Consider the following 16,453-nt stretch of genomic DNA (forward strand, 5'->3'; position numbering starts at 1 on the left):
TCAGCACACAGAGGTGCCTTCATCCTCCTCTTCTTTCTCTTCTTCCTCATTATTTTTATCTTCATCCTCACTATCAGGCAGCTGCCCCGGGGGAGCAGGGGGAAAGGGGGGACCCCAGTCCAGGTTGATGTAGGTGACAGCCAGGTTGACATAGTGCTCACCGTCCAGCGTGGCCAGGACACGCTCCAGCTCACTCACCAGCCCGGTGAAGGACGGTCTGTCCTCGGGCGCCGGCGCCCAGCAGCTCAGCATCACCCCATACCTGCACCGACACCCCAGTCAGTGCTGGCAGCCCCCTGGGACAACCCCCTGCCACCCTGCCCACCCCCAGCTCCACTCACAGGGTGTCGGGGCAGTGGGAGGGCTGTGGCAGGCGTCTCCCCCGCAGCAGGTAGCGGGCCATGTCGTAGGGGTCCACCCCGGCGTATGGCGATGCCCCACGCGTCAGCAGCTCCCACATGAGCACCCCGAAGGACCACTGCCGAGCAGAGAGCTGCCGTGGGCACACAGGTAGGATGGGGATGGGGGATGGGGAGGGGGATCATGCCTACCACATCAGACTTTGTGGTGAATTTTTGTGTCTGGAGGCTCTCCAGTGCCATCCACTTGACGGGCAACTTGGCGTGGCGGTGCTGCTGGATGCTGTAGTAGTCCTTGCCAAACACGTCCCGTGCCAGCCCAAAGTCAGCCACCTTCACCGTCAGCGTCTCATCCAGCCTATGGGACACCAGGTTGAGGTGGGGACTCCTCGGCACCCCCAGACCCACGCAGTGACCCTGTGGCAGAGGTCTGGAGGGCACAGCCACACTTACATGCAGTTCCTAGCTGCCAGGTCCCGATGCACAAACTTCTTCTGGGCCAGGTATTCCATACCCAGAGCCACCTGCAGCCCAAAGCCGACGAGCTCCTTCACTGTGGGGCTCTGTGAGATGGGAGCAGTGAGCAAGGAGACCTTGGGACCCATCACCCCCCACCCTCCGGAGTAACCCCTACCCGCTCCTGGGTGCGGATGAACTGGCGCAGGTCCCCATGGCGCATGTAGGGCAGGACGACAAGGGGCAGCCCGTGGCGGGGCAGGCACACCCCCAGCAGCGAGAGCACCTGGGGGTGGTGGAAGCTCTTCATGAGGATGCCCTCGCGCAGGAACTCCTCCACCTCCTCCAGGTCTGTGATGCCTGTGGAGAGCTGAGCTGTGGGCATTCTGCTGCCGTGCCGTGGGAGCACCCATGGGAGGGGGAGCTACTCACGGTGCAGGGACTTGACAGCGCAGTGGAGGTCCCCCAGCAGTGGATCCGTGTAGGTGCCATGGTAGACGCTACCAAAGTGCCCTGCAGGGACAGGCGGCGCAAAGCTGGCACCACACACATTGGGCAGGTGATGCCATGGCCAAATCGGGGTGCAGAGTCACCTTTGCCGATGACCTGGTGGCGGTGAGTGACAAGCCGCTCTTCAGGGATGAGGATGTCCTTCACTTCCTCCAGCAGCTCCGGCTGCAGATCCTCCAGGCAGCAGGATGTGGCCCTGAGCAGGGGCATGGGGGATCCGCCGCCCGCGGCACTGCCATTGGCACCAGCACTGATGACTCGTGTGCGGGGCCCCACGGGGCCAGGAGTGCCTGCTGTGTTCAGCACTGCCGGGACAGGCAAAGGCGGGGTGAGGGCTGGCAGCACCCAGCACCCTGCCACCCATCAGTGACACCCACTTACCCAGCACCTCTCTGTAGTCGACGCCGGGACGCTGGGTGGTGACAGGGGGGTCGCTGCGGCCGGGCTGTGCCAGCAGCTCCAGGTTCTCCGTACCTGCAGGCAGCAGTGGGGTGGGTAGGGGTAGCATGGCAGGAGTCTGGGGGTTATCACAGTGCCTGGTGAGCACGGCACTCACCCCGCCTCTTCCTCCAGCGCCAGTGGAACAGCACAGCAGCCAGGATGCAGCAGACCAGGAAGGTGATGCCAGTGCCCAGGGCCAGGCTGGCGGCAAGGTCCAGCGAGGTGGGGGGGGACAGCACCCAGCCCAGCGCCTCACAGGCTCCGTTCACACAGATCTGGAGGAGCAGGGGCTCAGCAGGGATGGGATGGGGGGGACTGGGGTGGGTGGTTGCCCACCTGGGGGGTTCCTACCTCCACGGGAGCCCCAGTGGGGGGCAGGTGCAGCTCGCGGGGCAGGCGGCACGTCACCTCGTTCTTCAGGACATTGGGGTGGCAGTCCCGGCCCCCCACCGTCATGGTGATGTTCATGCAGGTGACCACGGCATCCAGCCCCAATTGCTGCCCGGACAGAGCACCGTGAACTCGGGGGTTGTAGCAGTGGGACCCCCTACTCTGGCTCACCCCACTGCCCCACGTACGTGCACCTTGATCTCATCATCGCCGGGCTTGAGGCGGAGGCGCCCACCCTCCTGCTCTTTCAAGGGGAAGACCTTGGGCCGGGAGTAGTAGCGGACGCGGAACAGCCAGCGGCCATCGGCGCCGTCCAGCAGCACGCTCAGGTTCCCCAGCACCACCTCCACCTTGCTCTCGAAGGGGAAGGCTGGGCTGTGGCACAGCAGTCGCTCTGGTGCCAGCGGGTCCTCACACTCCTGTGGGCAGGGAGATGCTGAGCACCGGCACGGAAGAGTGCCCAGGAGATTGGGGTGGGGTGGGCAGGGCCGGGGGGCGATGGCCTCACACCCCGGTGCTTACTGTGGCTTGGGTAACCACACCACCGGCTTCAAAGCGGATCTTGGCGCGATACACAGAGTCCAGGTGGGCGCCGATAATGGTGAGCAGCGAGCCCCTACGGCGGGCAGGGATCAGGTTCCCTGGGGTGCACGTGGTCCCCAGGGTGCCTGCAATTCCCAGCACATCATCCAGCCCAGCCAGGGCAGTGGGAGGCCAGGGCCGTCCCCTCACCCAGGGGAGGGGAGCCCACTCACTCACTCATAGCTGCAGCTGGGGACGATGGCGGATACAGTGGGGTCAGGGCGGTACTGGAAGGGCACAGGGGCCGGGAACTCCTCCCCGTCGATCCACAGGGCTACCCAGGCTGTGCCCAGGCCACTAGCAGCGGGAGCCGTGCATTGGATTGTCCCATTGCCCTGCCTGGAGACACGGCAGCCGTGGCTGGGGGGACAGCAGGACTGCAGGGGTTCCCTGTGGCCGTCCCGTGCTGGGGACCCTGCTGTGCCATGCTGGGGGTAGGGCAGGGGCGTACCTGGGCTGCCCAGTCAGGGCACAGTTGGAGCCATTGACCATCACCCGCCAGCTGCTCCCCACCGAGAGGTGGCTGCCGTGGAGTGAGAGGTGGGTGCCACCCCTCTGGGGGCCAAATGGGGGGTGCAGGGCACTGATGCGGGGCTCCTGAGCAGAGATGGGGTCAGAGGGGTGGGTGAGTGAGCCAAACCCCCCCGACCCTGCCAGGGGCCCTGCCAGTGTGGAACCATACCACGAAGACGAAGCCGCCGAGGGTGGCGGAGCCGTAGACCCGGAAGCCAAAGTGTCTCGTAGGTTCCTCCACAGTGAGCACCACGTCGGCCGGGCCCCCCAGCACTGCTGTCCCCGTCGGCTCCAGCTCGCACACCAGCACATCCACGAACTCCTTGCGGCGCGAGGTGGGCAGGGGTCTGCAGGACAGTGAAGGGGGATCAGCCCCAGGCTGGGGGGCAGCCCCAGACCCCTCTCTGCTGCTGGTCCCTCCCGGCACCGCTGCCCACCTGTAGCTCTCGCTCTCCTCCGGCAGCACGGTGCAGCCTCTCTGTCCCACTGTCACCTGGTAGGCAGCGGGGGGGCTGTGGCTGGGATCAGGGTCCGAGCGGGAGCGGAACGTCATTCCACAGAGTGTCACCCGTGTCCGACCCCGCAGCGGGGCACTCCGGGGATGGAACTGTGGGAGAGGCACCTGTGTCACCCCAAGCCCCCAAAGTGCAGTGATGGTTGCCAAGTCCAGAAATCCCCTTCTCTGAGGGACACAACACTCATCCCAAGAACGGGGTCCCACCACATGCCACCCCATTTGCCATGTCCCTCCCTATCCAAGAGCTTGGGAGGTGTGAGGAGCGGGGGACGGCAGCGCAGACCTACGTCGGTGAGGACGGGTGGGCAGCTGTCCTGGACCCAGGGGCCGGCGCACTCGTGGCGGCGCCTGCACCCATCCCCACACCAGCCGCAGCCCATGAAGCGCTCGGCCCGCAGGCAGCGCTGGCACGTGGAGAAGTGGCGGCAGCCAGGGCCAGTGACGTTCAAGAGCCACACCTGAGGATGGAGAGCGGAGATGAGGGAGGCACATGGAGCTCCATGCTCGCCCTATGCCCCTCAGACCCCCCACTCACCTTGGTGCCAGCAGTGAAGAACAGCGAGTGGCTTTCCAGCTCCATGGCACCTCGCACTGGCCCTGGCTCTCCCAGGGAGAAGTTGGACAAGGTCAGGAGGTAGGAGCTGGAGCGCTGGAGCACCATCTGCAGCAGGGCAGAGCAGGGGGCTGAGCAAACCCCCCAGCCTGCCAGGACCTGCCACCCCACCTGACCCCCCATCCTACCTGGAAAACACGTCCTTCTGCTGTGCCCAGGTGGGCCACAGTGACATTTCCCATGGCGGTGACGAAGATGGAGGTGAGGAGGACATCTGTCAGCTGCCCATTGAATAGGTCCACTTTGTGGGAGGCAGCGGGGATGAGGGTGGGCTGATCCCAGCAGCTGGTGTTGACCACCGGTGCTGAGAGGTTTACCTGTGGCCAAACATGGGGTGGGTGACTTGAAGCTGGCCCTGGCACCCTGACTCCCACACCCTCACAGGTAGGCACCCGCTTGAGCTGTGAGATATTTTGGGGCAGCACCAGATTGCTTAAGTTCCCCTCCAAGCTGAGAAAATTCTGGGGAAAAAACCACATCGGCAGGCCCTCCCGCAGTCCCCACGTGGCGTCAGATCCTGCCCTCCCCTCCCACCCCATCTGGATATAGTTATTCGTGCTGGCACCACAGGATGCACATTCCAACCCCAGTCCTCCCTGACCCCTGGAGCTAGGCAAGGGGCTGGGGTTGAAGAGGGACACCAGGAGCCATGGAGTCCCCACTGGACGCCCCCAGTGCACAGGGCTGGGGTCCCCTCTGGGTTTCCCCTGCTGCAGTGTGAGTCAGCAGCAGTGAGCTGTCTGCTCCGTGCAGGAAAAGGAGGGGATTTGGCTGCACCTTGCCCTGCGCCTGGCTGAGAACACCAAAACTCGTTCATTTGCTGCAACGAGGGGGCCCTGCCGGGGTGCCCACCCATCTGCATCCTGGCCGTGCCGGGGCTTGTACCTGGGACGCGGTGTTCCTGCCCCGCGGCTGCGGCAGACGAGGAACCCCAGTGACTAATTGCACTTCCGCCTGCGGTTTATTTGCCCGGAGAAGGCGGTGGCCGGGCCTGGGGCACACGGCAGGAGCAGCCAGCACCTCACACATGCAGTCTGCGAAGCACCCAGGCCCTGTGGCTTTCCCACCCCCCCACACGTAAACAAGCTGGAGAGGGTGGCCGGGGTCCAGGGACAGTCACCATGGGGGGCCGGAGTCGAGGCTCCCGGGGAAGCCATAGCAGGAGAAGAATTGGCCCAATGTAGGACATGTGGCAGTGTGCCCGTGTGCCGGCACATGTGCCAGTGAAGTGGGGGGCTCAACAGGATCCCCGCCCGCACCCGGCATCCTCGGGTGCATCAGCAGCCCCTGCAGTAGGTGGTGGGTGGCTGCTGGGCTGACTCACACCTGGGTGGTGATGCTGCTCTCCCCCTGCCCTACCCCACCCCACCATCCATCCCGCTCTACCAGTGTTTCCCAGCATCCTGAACCCACTTTCCCACATCCCAGCCAACCCCCAAGGTCGCCGGGCCGGTTCGGCACAGGGTGGAGCACTCACATTGTGTGGGCAGTACTCCAGCGGCTGGAAGAAACTGAGCCCCCGCAGCAGTGGCTGGTGCCCGGTGCCGCAGCACTTCTCCATTCCCTCCTCCATGGCCTGATTGAGGAGACGGAGGGGGAAGGCGCAGACGGCCGAGTTCTCCCGTGGCACTCGGCTCTCTGGCCGGCTCTCAGCAAAGGCACCGAAGAGCACCGTGTCGGTGTTGTTGATGCCGAGGTCACGGGCCAGGCGTGCACCAGGGCGGGCAGCATGGGCTGCCTGCAGCACATTGTAGGCGATGTCCCTCTCAGCATCCTCCTCGCTGCTGCGTCGGCGCCGGCGCTTGGACTCAAAGCGGCAGTCGAGGACGAGCTCGCGGTAGCGGCGGAGGTCGCGCTCGTGGGTGCTGAGCCGTGCAAGGCGCGTGTGGTACACTGTCGATCCCGGCCGTTCCGGCTGCACCATCAGGAAGTAGACGTGGTCCCCGTCGGCAAAGGAGTGCACGTAGTGGATGGTGTAGTTGTTGCGGTATTGCGGCAGCACCGTCAGCCACTGGAAGTCGTTTGAAAAGCCATCCAAGGTGCCCTTCAGCCGTCGGACGGACACTGACTGTGGGCTGTACCGTGCCGCCACACTGCTGTTGATGGTGGAGCCGAGGTAGAAGAAGGAGGCGTAGGAGGTGGCCACCACAGTGGCACTGGTCCCCAGTGGGCTGACCACACAGTCAGGGCAGAACGCAGGGCTGTTGCCCATGGCTGAGTACAGGCAGCGCGTGGCTGTGATGGCCACCTTACCGTCCTGCACCTCCAGCTGGTGCTGATAGCACAGCCCATGCTGTGCCGTGCCACAGCTGTACAGCCACGGCTCCAGCGGGTCCAGCAGCAACAGGACATTGTCTGTGTCCTCAGGGCCATCTGTGGTGGCTGGGCACAGGTGACAGATCTCACACTTGGCACTGCCCACTGGGCCGGTGATAAGGACAGAGAGCAGGTGCAGCTCGGGGCTGACCAACAGGATGCGGTTGCGGACAGCCACAAAGACAGTGACCGGGCTGTTTGAGTCGGTGAAGACAGCAACATTCTGGATGGGGCTGCCAGCATCGAGGCTGGGCAGTGTGTAGGGGATGGAGAAGTTCCTGGTGGAGCTGTAAGGGATGCGGGGGCACTGCCAGGCGCTGGCACCCAGCGGGGCCAGGGCGAGCAGCAGCCAGAGGCACACACAGCACAACAGGCCCATGCTGTGCAGTGCCACTGGTGTAGGGTTATCGATGATGCTCAGCACCCAGCAGGCTCAGAACATATGGAGGATGGGCCACCATTGCCCCTGCCAAAAATAAAAAAGGAAGGGTTTTACCCATTTTTTTTAGGTGAGGACCCTGGGGACAGTCACAGCCGGGTGTCAGCTGGGGGTGCCAGGGTTCCCGGGGGCCAGGTGATGATGGGTACTGCCGAGGGAGGATCAGTCACACCAAACCTCTTCCGAAATACCATGAGTAGGAGGTGATGCCAAGTTGCCTGTGGCAGAAGGACAAATCCTGCCTTCTGCCACCTACAGACGCTGCCTGTCACCCTGGGGCATCTCTGCCCTGCAATGACCCCTTCCGGGGACTGGGATAGGGACCCTGCCAGCCCCCGGGACAGCAACGGGGACTGGGAATCCCTGCGGGACTAGGACAAGGCCCCGGCCAGCCTCCCCGGACTTGGACCCCGAACTACCCCCGGCCTTCATCCCCGACCCCGCCGCAGCTCACCGGGTCCGGGGTCTCCACTGGGTCCGGCTGCCCGCCCCCATCCGTCCAGTCCGGTCCGGTCTGGTCCGATCCGAGCGGTGTCGGGCGGCGGGGCGCCCACCTGGGCGCTGCCGTGCCGTGCCGTGCCGTGCCGTGCCCGGACAGGGCGGAGCGGAGCGGGGCCGGGACAGAGCGGGCGAGGCGGGACGGGACAGGGCGGAGCGGGGTGGGCGGGTCCTGCCCCGCGCCGCCCGGGGCTCCCCGAGGGCCGGAACCGGCACACGCAGCCCGGGGGGACGGGGGTGTTCGGGAGGACACGGAGATCGGGGTACCCGGAGGGTCGCTGGGCACCCTCGGGGGACAGGCACGGCTGGGCACGGTGCCCAAGAGGCGCACGGGTGGGAGTCGGGGCCGCTGATCGGGACACGGATGCAGGGCTGGCACAGTGCCTCGGATGCCCGCTGCAGGTCCGGATGGCCGTCGGGGGATCCCCGTGGCTGGGAGGTGGCTGCCAACAGCATCCCTGGGTGCGAGTGGGGTCCTGCATGTTGGTACCCCTTGGCCCCTCTGCCGCAGCCCCCAGTCCCGCTGCCGTAGGGGCGGCTGACACCCCGACACATGGAGTCGGAATTGCCGCTTCCCCAAAGTTCCCGCGCCGGCACCGCGTTTGCTGCTCGCTTCCAGGCCTACAGGGGTGCGGCAGGCTCAGCACAGGCTCAGCACGGGCTCAGCACGGGAGTTCCCAGCTGGGAGAAAGGAGCAGAGCTGGGGCAGCCACAGCTTTGCGAGGGCAGCTGTGAGGGTTATTTCTGTTGTGCCCGTTGCGTGTCTCATGTCCCTTTCCTCCCTGGCTGCCCGCAGTGGCAGGAGGTGCCAGCACCTCTGGGAGGGACTGCTGTTCGTAAGGATGCGGGAAGATCCTTTACATCCCGATCCACACATGGATTTGCCCTCCCAGTGCTCTGCTGCCCTCGGACGCTGGGGCCGTGGATCCCAGCTTTGTACGTGGACTTTTCCTCCAGGTGAGCAGGGCGCTGGGGACTTTCGTCCCAGGAGGGGCTGAGCCTGCCGAAAATGCCCTGCGCCTGCCGCCTGGCCAGCCCCGGCCCTCCCAAGCTCCCGCCCCGTGTTGTGCAAGGCCCGGCAGTTCCGCTGGCCCCGGGCCTTACCCAACAGCCCCTTCCTCCGGCTGCGCCTCTGCTCGGTTTCGACATGAGCTGGCCGTGGCCAGCTCAGCCCGGGGATTTTGCCGCTCCCAGTCTTCAGCCAGCGCCTCCTCCTGCCAGCACAACCCCGGCGGCCTCGCATCACTCCCTGGCAGCTTTCCTGGCTCCCAGCGGATTCCCGGGGCTGGACTGCACCGCACAGAGACTTGGAACAAACTTCCCCTCCAGCCTGGTCATCCCCCCACTCCAGTGGACATACAGGAATGCGACAAGACTGAACTTAGGGTCCAGATAATGTTTATGAGCAAAGACAAGCGATTACACTCTGGCAGGAGCATAAATACAGGAGCAGATCCCTGTGCTAGCCCTGCCGGATCCTTCCCAGCTCCCTCTGTGCCGGGGTGCCACCCTGATGGCTCTGCCCCTCCTCCAACACCAATTTCAGCACTACTCAGCCAGCCCCAAAACATGAAGTTGGGCTGTTCACGGGTGTTTAGCCCCACACCAGTGCCTGGGGCAGTCAGGGAGGTGCAGAAAACTCAGTGTAGCTGGTTTCAGGGGCTGGGTTTGGGGGACAGGTGCTCCCGTGCCAAAGGGAAAATCCTCCATGGGCTGGGGAGCACCACGGCCTTATACCAGGGGCATCTCCAAGGAGATGTGCTCGAGCTGCCCCTTTAGGGTCCCCTACCAACAGCCAGAACCATGAGCCCACAAGCATCCTGGTGAAGACCTTGGCACCTTGGCTCTCTGGGGCTGCTCTCTGTCCCTGTGGTGAGGTGAGCAGGACCCTGCTGTCCCAGCTGGGGCAGGCTGACCATCCTGCCTGCCAGCATCCCCAGGGACAGACATCCTTTTCACAGCCACAGTGGGAAGGGTCCAAGCTCATACAGATGCCAAGGGGGCAAACCTGCTCTGGGACTGCAGAGGCTCTCCGGCACTTGGGAGGTCCAGCTTCCCCAGGGCAGGGACAGGAGCAGTGTGTGCCCCAGGCCAACCCTGTCCCCTGCCTGGGCAGTGTCACCCGCCATCTGCGGGCACAGCAACATAGGGGTCCCCTCAGTGCTGCCACATCTCCCCTGGGGACCCCCACCCTCGGCACAGCCACAGGATGTCAGAGAGGGGAGGTGCCAGGCACAGGGAGCAGGACCCAAGGGCTCTGCTCCCCTCCAGTAACCTGGGCTACTGGCACCCCCACTCCAGGACCCCCACAACAAGGGATGGAGCTGGGGACTGCAGAGGAAGAGAAGCCCCCCAGCTGGGGCACTGCCTGCAGCTGAGAGAAAGTGCTGCTCATCCCCTTCCCTTTCCCTGTGCACCCCATCTCTAACACCCAGGTTGGACAGTCCCACGGGTGGGGTTTCCCTGTGCTCTGGGGTCCCTCCATGCCCTCTCCCCTGGACACATGGCCCGGGAATCCCTGGGAATGGGCTCCCCAGCACAGTGGGGGCTCTCCCAGCTGGCTCCATGCCCTGGGTGATGCCCATCAGTATGTCTGGGGTGTGAGGATGAAGAGTCGGTCTTCCTCCTTGCGGATCCACTTCATGAGCTTGTTGACAGCATTGATGGCGCCAGCCTTGGTCCCCAAGGGACTGTAGCATACGTAGAGCTCAAAGGCATTGGTTACCTGTGAGAAGGAACAGGACACATGCTGGCAACAGGACTGTGCCCTACTTGGGGCTGGCACTCCATCTTCCCCCCATGGGCTACCAGGAATGGGCACAGGGGCTCCAGTGCAGGGACATGAAGTGGCAGTGGGGTACCCTAAATGGGTGGCATCTGGTTTGCTCAGAAGTGGGAGAACCAAACCCTGGGGTTTGCCCCCAGAGTGGGTTTTCTCCACAGCACTGAGTTCACGACAGCACAAGGCACAGCCCTTGGTGCTGGAATTCACCAGCTCCCACTGCTACCCCTGCCTGTCCCTCCCTCACACAGGGGGAGGCTCACCCCCCAAAGGATCATGCACAGGCTGGGGTCCTCCCCTGGGGACCACGGAGCTGGTGCTGTGTAGCATCACCACCCTCTTTCCCCACCACACAGGACCAGAGAAGACAGGCTCACCAAACCCCCAACGGCCTTACCCACGCCAGGAGGTTCTCGCGGGGGCCCGTGAAGTAGATGTTCTTCAGGGGCCGTGAAGAGTTGTGGGCCCGACTGTGCAGATACTGGTAAAGCCCCAAAAGCCTCTCCTTCTCCTCCTCCTGCACGTAGGGAGCCTCAATCTCGGGGCTGCAGGAACACAGCACCCCGTTAAACCACTGGAGAAGGGGCTTGGCCCATACCACATGCTACGGCCTTGGCCCAGTGGTTCCCTGGGGCCTCACCTGGTGAAGAGCCCGGAGCTCTTGGACTTGTAGATGAAGTGCCGGAGGTCGGGGATGCCCACCTGGGCGACGCTGTAGAAGGGCGTGCGCAGGGCCTCCTGCAGAGCGTGGTGCACCCCCCGCCGCCGCAGGCGCTCCTGGAAGCGCCGTTTGCAGTCAGACACGGTGAAGAAGTCCTCACGGTCAGTGGAGACCAGCAGCAGGCACAGGTCCATCTCCTGCTCCAGGTAGGAGATGTGGGCGTGGAAGAAACCGCTGGAGTTGAACTTAGGGAGGCAAATGGGAGTCCAGGCTTCGCCCTCCCGGAAGGAGGAAGAAGAACTGATGAGGTTGAAGAGCAGATGGAGGTCAATGGGGTGAAGGAACTGATCCTTCTTCCTCACGAGAGACACCAGCTGGTTCCCAGAGAGCAGAATGGAGAAGACCAGGCTCTTGGCCTTGGCCTGCTGCAGGCTGCTGCTGACAGCGTCCCGGACACTGGCGGCCAGGGGCAGGCAGCGCACGGCGCCCATCAGGAAGCTGGGGTCGTGGGCCATGAGGTCCAGCAGGTTGTCGGTGATGCGCTCGGAGCCAGCCAGGAGCCGGCGCAGGTCATAGTTCTGCTTCTGCTGGAAGATGTGGTTGAGCTGGGTCCAGGTGAGCAGGCTCAGGATCTGGTAGTAGATGTAAAGCAGCTCGTGGGCAATCTCCTGCTCTGACTGCCGGGTGCGTGCCACTGCCACCAGCACCAGCGGGCTCCTCCGCACGAAGACCACCTTGTAGCCATCTGCTTGGGGGGGGAGTCCCCGGGGGGCCGGGGACAGACCTGTGAGCCTGGCTCCCCGGGGCTACAGCCAGGCTGCAGCCTCTCCCCCCAGCAACCCATCTGCCCCTGGGGACAGCTAACATTGCCCATGGTGGCAGGTGAATGGATGGGCAGGCTGTGACCCCCCCATCCCACTCCCCCCCCAGGGCAGTACCTGCATGGATGGACCGGATGGCATTTTTCTCAGCCTCTAGGAAGGACACCAGGGCCATCATGACGCCCATGGTGCTGGACAGGGCCTCCTCAGAGCCGTAGCGGGAGTACACGGGCTTGCCCGCCTCGCTCAGCACGAAGACATGCTTCCGGTGCATGCGCCAGGCGTCCATGGTCATGTCCTCCTCCTCCTTCCCCGACAGCACCGAGTCGCGGCGGGTGGTCTGTGGGGACGGCTCCAGCTTCCCCTCCTTGCCCGGCCTCATCTCCTCCTCCAGGTCGAGGGCCATGCCTGTGAGCTGTGTGCTCAGCTCACTGAAGTCCTTGCTGATCTGCTCCATGCTGCTCTGCTCAGCTGGCTCCCCCCGCCTCCTCTCCGGGCTCCGCGCTGCGGCCACCCCGTCCTCGGGACTGGTCAGGTCCTCGTAGGAGCGGGTGTGCACGAACATGGCTCCCTCCTGGCCCGCCCCTGGGAACAACGGGCCATGCAGCATCTGTCCACGTGTCCCCCACGCTGGCGGAAGGATGTAAAGGGGACCTGCCTCCTCTCCCCATCCCACAGCACCCCACGGGTGCAAGTCCTGCTGGTGGGGAGTCATCAGTGGGCCCGTCTCCCCCTGCCCACAGGGTTGTGGAGGTCCCACCCCACATGAGGAGCTGCTCTTCTCCCCCTTGGTGAGCTGTGCTCCATACCTGGCTCTGTGCCCTGCGCCAGCCCTGGTGTGGGGCTCTCGGACCGCTCTGCGTGCTGCCCATCTCCTGGCGCCAGGGACCCATTGGGCACTTCCCAGCTTTTCTTCTTGTGGACATCTGCAGCCATTCCTCGGGGCAGGACCTGCGTGTGACCCACAGTGTCACCCCTGCGTCCCCTCACTTTCGAAGTGGGCCCTGAAATGCTCTCTTCTCCAGTGGGGCCAGGCCAGCACCCGCAGCCCAATCCCGCTGGCTCAGCAGGCAGCACCGAGCCCTGGTGAGACGTCAGGAAAGCCGCTCTAATCCAGCAGGATTTCCTCTCTCACGCAGCCCCAGCTCTTTCCAGTCCCCTGGCCCCGGCACTTTTCATCCAGGCTTGGCCCCGATTTCCCCCGTGAAAGCTGCTCAGACTCCCTGTGCCACGTCCCAGCAGCAAAAGGGGGAAGGGACACGGCCCTGGATGGAGCTTGTCCCACACACCTGAGATCCCAGAGGCCTCGTGTTTGCAAAGGGAGGGGTTTATTGCCCTCCTTTGCCCGGGTTAGGTGGCTGCCATGGGACGAGGCTGGTGACACTCCTCCTGAGCTGGCACAGATGGCGTCACCCCAGGAGCTGGCTGCCCTCTCCAGCAGAGGCCATGCCTCCAGCCTGCTCCTTCCTCTCTTCCCTGGGGGAAAACCAGCCCAAAAGAGAGCACAAGCAAAAACAAGAGGCAGGCAGGCTGGCTAGGAGCTTGTGCCTCTGAACCCAATTGCTAGGGAAGCTCATGGAGCCCGGGCTCTGCCCCATGCCCTGGGACACCTTCTGCTCCCAAACCCAATCCCAACTAATACCGCATATGGGGGAGCCAGATCCGCCCCCCCAAAGTCCTGTGACAGCCCTGAAGAGTACCAGGCAGTGGATCAGGGCCCTGTCCTTACCTGGGGGAGCTCACGGAGCCCCCCCAAACCTGTGACAGCTCTGGAGGGTGTTGGGGAACTGCTCAAAGCTCCGTCCTGCCCTGGAGGAGCCAGATCCTCCCCCTGCAAAATCCTGTGACAGCTCTGGAGAGTACTGGGGAACAGATAAGGGCTCTGTCCTTATCTGGGGGAGCCTGTGACAGCCCTAGACAATGCCGGGGAGCTGACTGGGATCCAGTCCTCAGCTGGGTGAGCCAGACACCCACTAAAATCCTGTGACAGCCCTGGAGGGTGCCGGGGAGTGGATCAGGGCCCCGTCCTCACCTTTCCTCCCCACCCTGCTGACCTTCCCGTAGGCGAGGCTCACCCCAGGACCCCCACCCCGGTCCAGCACGGACCCTCCCGGACCCTTCCCCCTTCAGCGCTGAGGTGTCACCGCTCCTGCAGCCCCGACACGACCCAGGCCCGAGACCCCCACTAAGGACAACGCGCAGGGACCCACCTCCGCGGCTTCTCCCGGGGCCGCCCTGCAGCCCCCTGGGGACGGCCTAGGCGGGTCGGAGGAGGGCTCGGAGCCGGCGGCGGGCGGTCACCTCCCGCCCTACCCCCGGTCCCGGCCCCGACCGCGGGGACACCCCCGCCATCGCGGCGACCCGCCGCGGGGCATCATGGGAGTTGTAGGCGGTACGGTCCGGGAGGAAATCATGGGAGTTGTAGTCTGTGAGCCTCGATGCCACGACCGAGAGGGGGCGGCAGGGACGGGGCGATAGAGACTACAATTCCCACCACCCCCTGCGTGCCCGCGAGGAGGAGGGAGCCGGAAGTTCCGGGTTCTCGCCGTGGCGGCTCTGGGGCCTGTGCGAGGCGGGAGCGGCCGAGCAGGAGGAGGAAGAGGAGGAGGAGGTGATGGGGGTCTCCCGGGAGATAAAGGGGATCATTTGGGATAAAGGGCATCTCGCTCAGTGGAGTGGGAGGGGCGAGGAGTGTTCTGAGGGGCTCCGGCGGTGGGCTTGTCCGGGGTGAGGCGGGGAGGCTGCGGAGTCCATGAGGATGGGGGGGGGGGGAGGGGGGTCTGTTTTGGGGTCACCTGTGGTGCGGGAATAGAGTGAGGCTGCGGTCGGCCCCGCTGCGGGACGTGAGGCAGCAGGTCCTGGTGCTGTGGGCCCTCAGCTGTGGGCTCGGTGTCTTCATCAGGACCCCACGCCCCAGTGGGATGTGGGTTGTGGGGTTGGGAAGCTCGGCCCTTGGATCAGGATACGATATCCCACGTGGGATATGCCACGTGTATCATTGTCAGTAGTTGTGGTGTTTACTGGGTATCTCAATGTTGTTCTGAGGCCCTGATCAAGATTAGGGCCTTTTTTGCACCAGGTCATATGTGTGTCCATCTCGAAATGCTTGTGGTTGTAAAACGGATGGACTAAAGTGAGCTGGATTCCTGCTGGGATGCAGAGGGATCTGCTGGGAGCTGTGTGTTAGCGGATGTAATCCCAAGTGAGGGGCTAAATGGGATTTTGGGCTGTACGTAAAGGCTTAGGTGGAGGCAGGATGTGGTCTGGCTCTGGTGGAGCCAGGTAAGGCAGTGCTCAGGAATGGCTGGGAGTGATGACAGTGACCTCCCGTGCTCTGCTTTTTAAAACAATTGGCTCCACAAGAGGCTGGTGTTGCTGCTGCTGTGTGGTGTTACTTTCAGAAATGCTGCTGAAGGTGGAATCCACTTTCCTATCCCAGCAGGGTGTTGATGGTGTGAGTCTTTCCCAACACTCCCTGGTTGGGAATGCACCTGTGAAGTCCTTTGAGACAAGCAAGGTCAGGACAGTAATGGGGTGGGGTGTGTGTTAGAAATTCACCTAATTGTCTCTAATACACGTGTTTAGAAGCATCATACAGATAAAAAGCACACACATCCCCTTTTTTTAAATTAAAATCCTCCAGCCTGATACCCATGAGAGCCAAAATGGTTCCCTCTCCCTTCACTTTCACATGCCAGTGACATGCTTTTGATATTTCTTCTGAATTAGGCATCTCCAACTTTAACATTGGATATAATTGGCTTTCTTGGCTACTTGCAGTTACTGTAGCTTGGGGAAGTGTTTTCTCTTGTACGTCCTGCAGTACTTGAGTTTCACAGAGGCCTTTTTCTTTCTTCAGCCTTACAAAAATTTACTGGGTACAGAAAGTTGTTCCACAGCAAACTGCTTCCTCTGTTCTCATGTGTAGTTCTGTGTTTGATTTCCTTGTGCTCTATAAATACCATGTCTTGGCAAAATCTGTTTGGAGAGAAGCTGTGAATATCAGAGTATTTTTCTGAAAATAGCACCCAGTCTGTCACCAATTACCCTTCTCTCCCCCATATTTGGAAAAAAGGTGTGAAGTTGGGTGTAAATTGGTGAGGAGATGCTCAAGGGCTGTGCTGGCATTTCCCACTCTGCCCCTTGACAGATGTCTTTATTTAGTCCTGAAGAAGACCAGTTGCTTAGTCTGGCTCAGCTGCACAATTCCCATGATTAAAGCCATTATTTTACCATAGCAGGATATAAATTGGAATAAGAGATCCAAGAATTTGCTGTCAGGCTTGGCATGTGCAGTTTGGGAAGTTGAGTCAGGAGCCTCCCCAGAGTTGTCTGGGGAAGCACTGGGGAGGGCAGAGGCACGGTCCTGAGGAAGTCCTTGGGTGTAATTGCCAGGGAGCATTTGGAGCTCCACCAATCTCTCCTGGGAGGACTGTGTGACCAGCAGTTGTTGGAGGAACTGAAACCACAACAGAGCTTCCCCTAGTTGTGCCTTCTGTATCCTCAGTGGAGCTGAGGTTTTGCCACCAGGAAGCAGAGCCAGCTGGGATAGGAG

At 62.9% G+C, this 16,453-nt stretch overlaps 3 protein-coding genes across 3 annotated transcripts in view; 1 reads left to right on the top strand and 2 right to left on the bottom strand.

The window, feature by feature from the left end:
- Window positions 1-7,076, bottom strand: MST1R (macrophage stimulating 1 receptor; the record flags this gene model as incomplete). The annotated part of the gene is made up of 20 exons (XM_082288780.1): window positions 1-262; window positions 342-478; window positions 552-717; window positions 813-922; window positions 994-1,175; window positions 1,248-1,328; window positions 1,409-1,630; window positions 1,707-1,799; window positions 1,882-2,041; window positions 2,118-2,264; window positions 2,345-2,575; window positions 2,679-2,772; window positions 2,916-3,077; window positions 3,190-3,335; window positions 3,421-3,598; window positions 3,689-3,858; window positions 4,056-4,226; window positions 4,304-4,429; window positions 4,510-4,698; window positions 5,859-7,076. The coding sequence occupies 20 exons, from the start codon at window positions 7,074-7,076 to the stop codon at window positions 1-3; spliced, it is 4,245 nt and encodes a 1,414-aa protein (XP_082144906.1).
- Window positions 7,077-9,021: 1,945 nt separating this feature from the next.
- Window positions 9,022-14,265, bottom strand: MON1A (MON1 homolog A, secretory trafficking associated). The gene is made up of 6 exons (XM_082288529.1): window positions 14,109-14,265; window positions 12,708-12,849; window positions 12,016-12,483; window positions 11,057-11,822; window positions 10,814-10,961; window positions 9,022-10,359 (listed from the first exon to the last, which is right to left on the bottom strand). Exons 2-6 carry the CDS (start codon window positions 12,832-12,834, stop codon window positions 10,219-10,221), a joined length of 1,650 nt encoding a protein of 549 aa, XP_082144655.1. The 5' UTR covers window positions 12,835-12,849; window positions 14,109-14,265; the 3' UTR covers window positions 9,022-10,218.
- Window positions 14,266-14,425: 160 nt separating this feature from the next.
- Window positions 14,426-16,453, top strand: part of RBM6 (RNA binding motif protein 6) — a 57,796-nt gene continuing 55,768 nt past the window's right edge. The window contains exon 1 of the mRNA XM_082289119.1: window positions 14,426-14,509. The gene's annotated coding sequence lies outside the window, so the exon portion shown is untranslated. The remainder of the gene's footprint in view (window positions 14,510-16,453) is intronic.

Source organism: Coloeus monedula (genome assembly GCF_965178545.1).
Source record: "Coloeus monedula genome assembly, chromosome: 11".
Lineage (NCBI taxonomy): Eukaryota > Metazoa > Chordata > Aves > Passeriformes > Corvidae > Coloeus > Coloeus monedula.

Excerpts from the sequence above, each read along its gene's own strand:
- MON1A (XM_082288529.1), bottom strand. The coding sequence starts at position 12,834 with ATGGCTGCAGATGTCCACAAGAAGAAAAGCTGGGAAGTGCCCAATGGG. Across the intron at positions 12,484-12,707 it reads GGCGCAGGGCACAGAGCCAG|GGGCGGGCCAGGAGGGAGCC; the intron begins GTATGGAGCACA and ends CGTTGTTCCCAG. Across the intron at positions 10,962-11,056 it reads AGCTCCGGGCTCTTCACCAG|CCCCGAGATTGAGGCTCCCT; the intron begins GTGAGGCCCCAG and ends GTGTTCCTGCAG.